At 35.5% G+C, this 12,454-nt stretch overlaps 1 protein-coding gene across 1 annotated transcript; it reads right to left on the reverse strand.

Moving 5' to 3' along the window:
- Positions 1-460: 460 nt before the first annotated feature.
- LOC109060635 (solute carrier family 15 member 1-like) lies at positions 461-12,327 on the reverse strand. The gene is made up of 20 exons (XM_042763067.1): positions 12,110-12,327; positions 11,974-12,011; positions 11,160-11,247; positions 10,221-10,362; positions 9,947-10,066; positions 9,563-9,566; positions 7,460-7,546; positions 6,884-6,973; positions 6,745-6,789; positions 6,547-6,579; positions 5,874-5,962; positions 5,708-5,789; positions 5,508-5,627; positions 5,285-5,428; positions 4,570-4,614; positions 4,401-4,498; positions 3,511-3,619; positions 3,290-3,424; positions 2,339-2,431; positions 461-2,195 (listed from the first exon to the last, which is right to left on the reverse strand). The coding sequence occupies exons 1-20, from the start codon at positions 12,114-12,116 to the stop codon at positions 1,923-1,925; spliced, it is 1,842 nt and encodes a 613-aa protein (XP_042619001.1). The 5' UTR covers positions 12,117-12,327; the 3' UTR covers positions 461-1,922.
- Between the last annotated feature and the right edge of the window lie 127 nt (positions 12,328-12,454).

Here is a 12,454-nt window from a genome sequence, read left to right on the forward strand (position 1 = left end):
CCCTCATGTTGTTCCAAGTCTGTATTACTTACTTTAGTTAAACACAAAATAAGATTTTTTTAAATTTTGTTGGTTGAATTGCTGGGTATACTGGTCACACAGTTATTTGGAGGATATGGTTGATAAAATCAATGAAGAAATTTGGGCCACAACACCAAGGTTACATTACACTCCCATTTATTTGTGGAGAAATGTCCTGGCATTGCCCAATCACTGCACTGAAGTTTAGGACACATACTGAGCACCTCTGCTGGCCACACTTACACCAGGTTCAGGCTTACTTACCTTCAGTCAGTTACCAGAGAGGCCCACTTTTACAACAGCTGAGCTTTCAGAAGTATTTTTCCCATTTTTCTCTTTAGGGATTTCAATATTTTACTCAATGTATGTTCTAAGTCATAAAACAAACCAACCGGTTCTTAGATGAATCACAAACTCATTTATAAACTTTCAAAGCAGTTTTATTTAGCGTTTTATTTTATATTAATCACCAGTAGGCCAGAACACAAATGTTCCGACTTAAAGCATTCTTCAGTGTGTTAAACAATTCAATCCCTCCACCCACTTTTTAAATCATTAATTACATTCACTTCATCATTTATTAACCAATCTTCAATCTCTAAAAACACACGTATTCCATTTAAATGCTGGACAATTTCCAGTTTTATACAACACTACCTTCACGTCCACCAATACATTGTGTAACATACCCATAGCTAGAACATGAATTACATATGATCCCATAATTATCACAATTATACAGTTTGGATCTATGAACTTAAATCTCTGGCTCCAGATGGTATGAATGAGGAATTGGATCTTTCTGTTTTCCTTTAATGTATTATAATTAGTCGAATCAATCTTAAATATTTTGTGGAGTATTTACAGTGTGAAAATGAATGCTTATTTAAACTGTTTAATTGATTTAATCAGTTACATCATTCACAGGTGTGGGAGACTGCTGTTGAACTGTTTCATCAAAATATCAATTTGCTGAATTCATGCAACTTGACAGATTTGTTGGTGGATTTCTCTTCAGGATTATTGGTGGTGTAGTTGTTGATCTTGAATTCAGTCCTAAGCCCAAGTTAAAATCACATTTTGTGGCATTAGCGGCTTCTACAGACGCATAGTGTGTATCAGGGGTCTCCAACCCTGCTTCTGGAGAGCCTTCCTGTAGTTTCAGTTTCAACCCCAATCAAACACATCTGTCTGTCATTATCAAGTAGCCCTGAACACCTCCATTGGCTAGTTGAGGTGTGTTTAATTGAGATTGGAGCTGAACTCTGCAGGATATCTTTGCTGTATATTAAACTTTCAGAACTGACTGTTGTGCTCTATTGAAGTGCAGGTGTTGAGATAAGTTGATCACTGCAAGACAATCTTTAAAATGGTTCTTTGTTAAAATATTAATATATTTCTTATTGTCCTAATGCATCAGTACTCATATGTACTGCGCCTTTGGGTTTAGTCATGATGTCAATTTGTATTTCAGCCCACAATGCTAATTCAGCATGGGGTTATGTTGGACCAAATGGACACCCATTTGGTCATTTATAATATCCATCTCGGATTATTATTATTTATTTTTTTTCACTGAGATTGTTGCAATGCATTATGAGATTACGTTCTGCGTAACTGCTACTTAAACTCAGAAGGCTAAAGACCATTGTTTCATAGTGTATTGTTTATTAGCTTAAAAAAATATCACACAAGATGCAACTGATCACACAAAAAAACACCATCTGCATCCAGAATCCATCTGCATCATAAATCATATCTAAAGATCCTCACGACAGAAGGTTTTTACATTTTTCATGCTATATCTGATTCACTCAGCGGGGTTTTACAGCCAACAGTCACACTGAATTTAACATAATGGATGCAAATATGTCTGTTTACCTATTTTAATAAATATGGAACTAAAGGGTATATATTAGCATATTCCAACATAATCTAATCTTCACAAATCTTATATCCTGTTTTTTTTTGACCTCCTGATCATTTTTCTGGCCTTCATCTTTTTCCTCCATTTCTAGTGTCTCTTTCTCCTTCTCCTCTGGCTCGAGCCCTTGCTCTTTCCTGATCTGGGCCTCGATCTCCGCTGGGTCTATGTAGGTGTAGAAATAAGCCATGATGGAGAAGATGATGCTCACAGCCACTAGCAGCGATGCAAACAGCACATACTCTGCCCACTGTGTGAGAAAACACAGAGCGTCATTGAAGGAATGTTTCACACAAAAATGTGAAACATTTATTTTGTTCCCAGCCTATATGGGAATATTCCTCCAGCCTGGCTGAATATGTGTGGCGTGTGTCATGAGCTCATGTGCAGCACCTGTTTGGGAAGCTTTCCCAGCTCTGCCACAATCAGCACAATGATGTTTCCCACGGCGTTAGTGCACAACCATCCGGCCTGCTTCTTTGGAGCCTAAAGATATGGAAACAGCTGTTGAGAGAAAAGTGTTCGGAGAATTATCTCTGGATATCAAATGCCAAATTAAATATTCCAGTGTAGAATGCACTTTTATTACCACATATTATTTGCTAGGACTAGGTTTAGTGATATTGCCAACAACATTACATTTAAACATTTGTTCCATCTGTGATTTTGAACAAGTTGTGGCTTTTGACCTTTGGCCCTTCAGGGTGATATTCAGCTTTATTTTTTATTCTTTTGTAAATCTAATAATAAAGATTTGGCCCAAAAATATGTTTCCAATATTTCCAATTTGTAAATTGAGTTATAATTGCACCTGTTATCTTTATTTGGTTTATGATGCATTTATTTAGGCATTGTGTTATGTTAAGCTATGTGTGAACCCTTTGAATTTATCGCTTGGCTTCTTTGTGGTCTGCAATCTATATTCTGTTTTAAATTCTTGTTTAAATTAAAAACTCTAGCCAATCAAAAACCATTGGACTGAACCAAGTCCTTTGCCTAAATTTTTCTTTCCTATTTCAATGATCTTTATCATTTATATCTATTTCTAGTTTTGGACGTCACTGGGCAAAATATGCGGCAACTAGACCATGTATTTTAGTACAGCGAGAACGCTGTATTAACCAGTCAGCATTCTTATAGACCTGACAGAGCATTTGATATCTATTCTTTTACTGTCCATTTGTAAACAGTTTTAGAAAATAATAGTGATAACTATTCAAACCGGGTAAGTAGTAAATTCATCTGATTACAGTATGTAAAGTGAGCTGTTTTTTTCTTTTTTCTTTGGAGTAACGTCCTCGGTGCTGGTGACGTGATGGGTGAAGTGTGCTGCTGTTGTTGTACCTGTGAGTATGAGAACTGCAGGCCAGTGACTGAGAACATGACCTCTCCTGTGGTAATGAGGAAGTACTGAGGAATCTGCAGAGCCATGTGGACCGAGTTGGGCTTCATGTCTTCAACTTCTGTTTTAGACTCACACTGCACACACACAAAAACACACATGCACATATAAAGCAGGAGACACAATATCAAAGCCATACAGAGACTTCTACTAAAGTACACACATCAGTGGAGAACACGGTGCTAGGGATGAGGAAGGTGTATGAGGCACCGAATCCAAACTTCCGAGAAAACTCACACCACTGCTCACCATGTCTGAGCACGAAATCCCGCCTTAGAAGAGAAACCAACAGAACAGCAGTCAGACACCATGACTCCAAGAGACAAGGATTTAAAGTCAAAATGAAATAGTATTCACAACCCATTTTAAGAAAAGAACAAAAAAGGTAGTATAGGGCTTTTTTTCCTTCAGGAAATGACTGGATTATGAAAAGTGGACCAAAAAGATGTATTTAGGTTGTGCATTTTTAGTCTTGCATGTGCCGACACAGCAACTGCTATTGATATGAATGGGAATGCTAACAGTTTTTCCTTTACAGTAATCCCTTTCACTTTGATCTAAGTCTAGTCTTGGACGTCCCTGGACATATTATGTAGCATGCGAGACACTATTAACCAATCAGCAATTGGACTATCCATTTTACTAGCCATCTTAAAGAACTGACAGAACATTTGATATCTATGCTTGTACTAACAGTTTAGAAAATAATAAGCGCTGATTGTTCAAAAATTGTAATTAGTAAATTCATCTAATTACAATGTATACAAGTAGCTGTTTAAAGAAAAACAAAATTCTGAAAAGGTCAGCTTTTAAGTTGTGTCTTTTCAGGGTTGCATGCTCCAGCTGAACAACTGCTATTGAGATGAATAGGAATGCTAAGAGTTAGTAAAACATCATAAGAAAGTATGTAAAGTCAATGTTTTCATGTTGACTTTAAAAAGCACTAATGTAACTTTGATTAAAAAAAAAAAGCAATTAACAACTTTGTTAACATAACATTTCGGCAATTATAACTATTAAACATCAATAATAAAATCTGAGAAACGGACTCACTTCCCGTGAGAAACCAGTGTGTAGTTTGAAGTGGCTGATGGTTCGATGGAATCCAAATTAGTGATATTCAGATCAGCTGTCCAGCCATTCACAAACCTGTGTGACATAAAAACACACAGATATATTTTTTTTAAAAAGAACACAAAACACATTTAAAAAATTACCAAATAACATTATTCTTTCCTTCTTTTGGTTTGGACTTGACGTCTTCTTGCTGGAAGAAAAAATAAAGGTCAGTGTCACCCTCACTGTTACATTTTTCACTTTTATATTTTCACAGTAATGTTTTTAACAGGCCATGAACCTGTGTACTTTTGGGCAAATCCCATAGACTTACACTCAAGACCAGTGATTCTGGAGTGGGCTCTTTTGACTTTTGACTTTTGCCAATAAAAGCCCCAATTTATTTCAAGCAAAATCAAAGATCGAACACATGGGATGTAAGTAAGAACAAAATCTGGTCAAAACCAAAGGGTTTTGTAGTTTGTTTTGGTAGTTTGAAACAGACTGCCAGTACAAATATTCTGTAAAACTTTGTCATCCTTCGATCTGCCATTGCTCCATGATGATTATATAACAGATGAATGTGCTCTAAATCTTTCCAGGTTGTTTCCATTTGTTCACTCAGTCTGTCAAGTTTAGATGCTTTGAAGCAGCAGCTTTGAAGATTGTGTTCTTTTAATTAAGCTAAAACCTTTAACTGGTCTTATGTCTTCCCGTGATTATGAATTTGCAGGTCAGAGTTCACCAAACATGAACTTCTGAAGACAGTGAAATATGAGCTTGCTTCTCTGGTCTCCTGTGCTGACTTTTGCATAAGCAACCACTATACATCTTGAGTTAATAAATTAGTTTTTCAACATTTTAGATTGGTGGACACTCACCAGATACATGAGGGTTGGGTTAGAGGGGATGATCAGGGTCTGGCGTCCCCCCTTGATTAAACTGAAAGCTTTAGTGATCACAGGGTTTGTGTTCAAGGACACTGTGATGTCCTGATGGTCAAGCGTCATGTAATCTGCACTGCTCTATAAAAACAAATATCTCAGTGAGGTTCTGTTAGGCTACAAGCAGCATGAAGTATGTGTGTTTGAATGTGTGTTGTACCTCAAATGAGTATATCAGAAGATATTTGTTGGGTGAGATGGTCACATTCAGTGTTTTGTTGTATATGTTCACCACCTTTAGCTGGCTCTCAGAGGATGATGGGAAATTTGGCAATGTTTTCTGAGGAGAAAAGTGAAATGTCCTGATGAACATCTGTTCCATTCAGTGACATGAATATGATTTACACGTTTCACACTCACGTCAATCTCAATCTGGACCAGAGCCGCAGCAACAAACGCCATGGCAGCAAACAGCATGCCGACCGTCATTCTCTTCAAAGGGCTGGAGCAGAGAACAGAGTCACGCATCGCATTCACATTAGCTTCAGATTAGAGATCAATCATTTCCTATCACGTAGTAAGTCACCTGAAATTGAGACCACACTTTTGGATGAGAGGGAAAATTAACCGGTCCATAATAGGCACCAGGGTGAGGATCAGGATGGGGTTCACAGTCTGACAGAGGAAAGACAGAGTTAGGGAGGATTTCATCAGATACAGGTTTGTTTGCCACTTCACACTATGTACACTACTGTCAAAGGTATGGGGTCAGTAAGATTATTATTATTATTTTTTTTAATTATTACTTTTAATCAGGATCACAATTGTTGTAAACATTGACGATAATAAGATATGTTTCTTGAGCAGCAAATCAGCATATTAGAATGTTTCTGAAGGGTCATGTGACATTGGAGACTGGAGTAATGATGCTGAAAATTCAGCTTTGATCACAGAAATAAATGACATTTTAAAAAATACATTAAAATAGTTAACAGTTATTTTAAATTGTAATAATATTTAACAATGTTACAGTATTTTCAATCAAATAAATGCAGCCTTAGTGAGCATAAGAGACTTTCAAAAAACATGAAAAAATCTTACCGACACTAAACTTTTAAATGGTAGTGTAAATAGGAGATGAGTCCACATTGTTTTGTGTATAGGCATTATAATCTTAGATCATTATAATAAAAAGCAAGATGAATAACTCACTTACAAAAGCTCTGATAACAATACTGTCAGTTGAGGAGTAAACTCACCTGCACCTGGTCTGGCTGCAGGATGAACGCTCCCTACAGACAGGAGCAAATTACATCGAATTTAACCAAGACATACATTTCAGATGATGTTTTATAAATCTTGGGCCTTGTTTAGCTAATCATGACTACTCAGACATAATGCGAGTCACTGCTGATTAGCTTAAATTTAGAGCAATTAACTGAAATCAAGACACATACGAAGTCTCCGCTCATGGTGGTGGCTTGGAGAGTCCAGCGGGAGCCCTGGACACAGTCAACAGACACAAACCGTTACAAAACACTTGCCCACCCAACAGACCGCGGCCCCTATGAGAGGTGAGAAATGACAGATATTTACCTTCTGATCAAACAGCATCCAAAACATGGGCAGAGGGATATAGAGGAACAGCACTTTCAACACCATCTTTATCTGAGCGATAAGAAGTTTCTGTAGAGAGAGAACAGAGGAATGAGTGTGTGTGTGTACCTTGTGTACCATATGTCCTCACAAGGATAGTAATACCAGTACATTTTGACCTTTTTTTGGTCCCCATGAGGAAACAAGCTTATAAATCATACAGAATGAAGTTTTTTGAAAATGTAAAAATGGAGAAAATTTTGTGCACGGGGCAGGTTTAGGGGAAGGGTAAGAGTAAAATCATTACACCTGTGGAGAGTCCCACAAAACATGGAAACCAGTGTGTGTGTACCCGCTTAACCATGTTTTATGGGAGGAATTTGTTCCCAGAAGTGAGCTAAAGTGGACAAAAACATTTAGGGATAAATGCAGAAGATTTCTCTTAGGGTTAGGGTGTGGGTCACAGTATTTATAACTAGCTATATATAAAAACAAAATAGAATGTTCCCATTTAGATAAACTAAGTTAAGCCTATTAAACGTGCATATGTACAGAGATGGTAGGATTGTGGCATACATCATATTTCTCATCAGCCCAGTCCATCCAGTGTTCCCTCTTTGGATACCTGCTGCCTCTGTGCCTGAAACGGTTTTTGATGGCAAACTAAAGAAAAAAAGATGACAAATTCAATGCAATGATTATAAAAGTATAGGGATTAAAAGGGATAGTTCACCCCCCCCCCCCAAAAAAAAAAAAAGAAAGTTAATGCATTCATATTGTTGAAAAATCATTTTATAGTTAAAAATAAATAAATAAATAAATAAATAAATAAATAAACTTAAACCTATTTTATTTCAGCAAGTTGCCAAAACAACATTTCTAATTTTTGTTTAGTTTAAAATAACTAAAATGAAATAAATTAAAACTACTAATAAAAAAGTTTATAATAATAATAATAATAATAATAATAATAATAAAATTTACAGGCATACAAAAAAACAACAACAAAATTGCTAAAATTAAAATGAAAACAGAAAATATAAAAATAAAATCAAATTCAAAATATTTACAAAAACTACAAAAGTATATCAATGACAATAAAAACACACCAGATTTGAGATCAAGTGTCAATGACACTGACTTAAATTTTGGTGTATTCCTCACACAAAGATATCATATCACTTAACAGTACAATAAACAGTAAAACACAAGTCATATAGACTGCTTTCTTTTATAGTTTGTGTTAGTCTCTACACTAAAAAGAACCCTATACTCTACACCAGGACACGGTAAGGTAGGAAGAAGCCTGTAACAGATCTAGACAGGTGGTGCTGGGGAGGAGGAGGGCTAAAGTGAATAATCCCTGATCCACAGTACTGACATGGATTAGATCAGGATGGAAGTGAAAAGGGCTGTGTAGATAGGAAAGGGAGATCAACTGGCTGTGTTCTCACTCAGCTTCTCAGAAGAGTTTCATCACTGACCAATAGCATATAGACTTTTGTCAGAGTTAATGCTGTTTTAACATGAATAAAAACAAAGTATATAAAACTGACTAACACAGAAGTTTATGAGTTATTGTTAAAAATCTACTTCTTTGTGAAAATTTTGAATTTATTTTTTTCTCCTGAAAACTAACTGCTGTTTCATAATGTGTATCTTCTCTAAAAAAGTGTATATATATATATCTATCTCTAAATATAATAGTGTATATATATATATATATATATATATAAACTGTACACTAATTTTGGTGTGTTGATTAACATACTAAAGCCCATGATTATAATTTTAATTATGTGATTTGATATTGCATTTAAACTTAATATAATTTAAATGTATTAAATTGAAAATTCATCATTACAAATGTGTAATTACAAATATGTTTAAATACATGGCATACATGTTTCAATAGAAATATATTAAAGTGTATTTTAGTTTACTGATAAATTACTTTATCAGTAATTTACGAACTGTTCTAAAACTGGCCTAGTATAAATTCTGAGATTTCACATACTGAGTAACATACTGTATGTTTTTAATATTAGTTTAAACTAAGTTAGCATTAACTAAAATTAGCATGATAACTACACTATTTAGCAACTAGAGTATGAAAACATTAAAGGGGTCCTATAATGGTTTTTCACTTTTTCAACTTTAGTTAGTCTGTAATGTTGCTGTTTGAGCATAAAAAAGATCTGCAAAGTTACAAAGCTCAAAGTCAAAAGGAGAAATTTTATTTAACAGAAATCACTTTTTAAAAACTACAATGAACGACTCTTTTGGACTACAACGCATATTTTCCGGGATTTGTGATATCTTAAAGATCGACGAATGGGACGAGACCTGGTTGAGCTGCACTAGAGAAGGTTATCACTATGTCGGAGACACGCTAGCTTTCCCAAGACAGACGAAGTTAGAGTGGTTACAATCATCCAGGTTTAAATCGCGCTCAAATTGATTTGATTTTGACACAATATTCACAATGAAGCTGCAGCAGGTGGCTATGGTAAGGGCTGTTTAAATACAGTCAATGCATAAGGGGCATGACATTTCCCAACCAGGCGCGGACTGCTGTCAATCACAACACACACTGGCCCAGCTAACCAATCACAGCACATCTCGTATTTCAGAAGGCGGGCCTTCATTTGATACAGGAACTATTCCAGCCATTCAGGCCAGACTGGGGAGGGAAGTGTTGCAATATTGTAAAATTATGAAAAATAATGTATTTTTTGAACAACCTGGTGTGAGAGCCTGTTCTAGTACACCCCCAAAACAAAATCAAGACTTTGTAAAAGAGCATAATAGGACCCCTTTAACTCACATTGATTCAATGATATTGTTTTATGAGTAGTTCACTGATATGATTAATTTTCAGATTTTTAAATACTTTATGCTTCAAACCAAATGATGTAATGTTGTCATTTATCTTAGAGTTGGTTGGTTTGGTTCATGGCTCAGAACTTGCTTTTGTAGTTTAGTTGTAGTCTATTCTAAATTTGAAATTCTGTTGTTATCTGTGGGTGAGGAACAGAGGTGTATGGTGTGTGATTGACTCACATGTGGAAGGTGAAGTTATCCGGTGTGCCGTCTCTGTTTGCATCTGTTATATCATGAATAGTGCTGACAGCCATGGTGACCTGGCCAATGGCATACACTATGGACAGGTATATGATTGTTCTGAAAACACAAACACGATCAGCATCACAGTCATGACAGCACACGCTCACAGATCAAAGACAGTCTGTATAAACTGCTTTCACTCTCAGAGTGCTGGATAGACTGTGATTCATCAGCGAGGGAATTGCCCCTTAAAGCTCTACAAAAAACATACTTGAACTTCCCGAGCCAGGAATCAGCAATGATGGCACCCAAGATGGGGGTCAAGTAGCACAATGCCACAAAAGCATGATAGATCGAGGTCGCAAGGTCATCATCCCAAAGCAGAAAATACCGGAAATACAGCACCAACACAGCTAGACACAGAGAGAGAGAAAGTTAATTTATGAATCATTTTTTTCAAATGAGTAGGCTTTTGGTCTCAAACAAACTCCCTTCATAGGCAACTGGAATAACATGTGCCAAGCTCTAGGTGGCACTGTAATAATTACATTGCTAATTTACATTTCTACACACACACACAAAACACAACATGAACCATATGGGCAAAAACAAAATGAATGTTTCTCTCTGAAACCATATGATTATCACATTCAAGGGATATCTTACATGATCTAAAAAAACTTTTCCTCAAACATGCCCACATGAAATTCCATATGTATCTTGTAGTCAGTCTCCTATTAAAATAATAATAATAATATAAATATATAAAATAATAAAGATCAATCCGATTGTGTCTCCATGAAGAAATTTGGCATATGTGTGAACTTTCTTAGAGAAACCAGTACTTGACAGTTTTTCCAATTCACATAAAACTTGGCATTAGTCAAATTGTTTCAAATTCTCCACGTAGCCTGTAATTACTAATTGACCCTATATCTTCAGAGTACAATATCCAAAGGTCCATAAAACCTGGGACAGATGGACACCATGGTGTTTTCTGTCCTGTGCGAGTCACTGCACAACTGTGTGATCGAAAACACTGATCTGCTGGATCTGCTCTTTCGTATTGTTTGATTATATTGCCACATCTACTAGGATTCTGATGACTGACACTTGCTGCTACAACTTTTCATCACACATGTACTACTTATATTCACACAATATTTTGCATGCCTTTTCTTTATTGAGAGACAAAAGTGCACACACTTACCTCGCATGCCATAGTATGAAAACCTCTCACAGAACTCATTGACCACAATAAAGAAAATGCTGATTGGATAGCCACAACACTCAGCTGTCTGTACCAACACACACAAACAAGCAATACATAAGCTGTAAACATTTGGAAGCACATTATCATATTCCATAATAATTGTAAACACTGAAAGACATTTACTTGATGCCAACACACACACGTCTACAACAGAGTATATCCAAAAATAGCTTGTATTGTATTGTATATACTTGTACTGCATATGTTGTAATACTGTTATTTCTCTGTGCAAGTTTTTTTTTTTTTTTTTTGCTATTATTAATTGCTCAAATACACCATATTATTTAGACAATGGATAACAAAAATATCAGGATTGAAAGAAAAAAAAAACAAGGGCGTTATTCAAGATGTAAGGAGCATTATCGGTCATTGAGATTATCACTTTGATAAGTGAAATAAACACAGACATATGTTTACTTACAGTAGCTATCTAAATGAGAACATCCTCTATACTTTTATTGATATTATATAAAAAAAAGTTATTAAAAATGTTACAGACTAACCCTAAATGAAAACATGTTATATTTTAAGAATATTAAAATTAAAAAAAAAAAAATTCAAATGAGGATCAATTTCTCCAAGGACATTCATGGCAGATTTGTATTTCTTTTAGGGACAATTTTGTTTCCAAACTATAATAATACACACAGACACATTCTGACATGGCAAAATAAAAGTTATTAAAAATGAAATACCTTAATTTTCGCAGGTTAACACAAACATGTAGCTACAATTATTTTATTAATCTTACCTTTTTCTTCTTTTTCTTAGTCTCGTCCATCTTTTTGTCTGTGAGATTAGTCAAATTTTTAGTTCACATCATCACACAAATAGTAATGATAATTTCTGTGCATGTAAATGGTTTAATACACACACAAAGTCATCACCTGGCATATTGGCAGCAGGAGTGTGTGTATATGTGTGTGACCTGCTGGATACCTGTGTTAGAATGGACCTGACCAGGGCAGGACGTCTGAGTAAGAGCAGCTGGAACAGGTGTGTGTGTGTGTGTGTGTGTGTCTTATTAACATGGACTGTGGCCTGTCTGCTTTATGACATGAACAAGAGCAAGACTGATAGATAATACCCAGGGGCCCATAGGGTAAAAACACCGTTTATAGTGGATTACAGAAGAAGCAACATTAAATCAATTTAAATCTTCACATAAAAAGACAAAAAGAAAAATAAATAAATAAATAAAATAAAACAATAAAACAAGACAAGACAAAACA

This window comes from Cyprinus carpio, chromosome A9 (assembly GCF_018340385.1).
Source record: "Cyprinus carpio isolate SPL01 chromosome A9, ASM1834038v1, whole genome shotgun sequence".
NCBI lineage: Eukaryota > Metazoa > Chordata > Actinopteri > Cypriniformes > Cyprinidae > Cyprinus > Cyprinus carpio.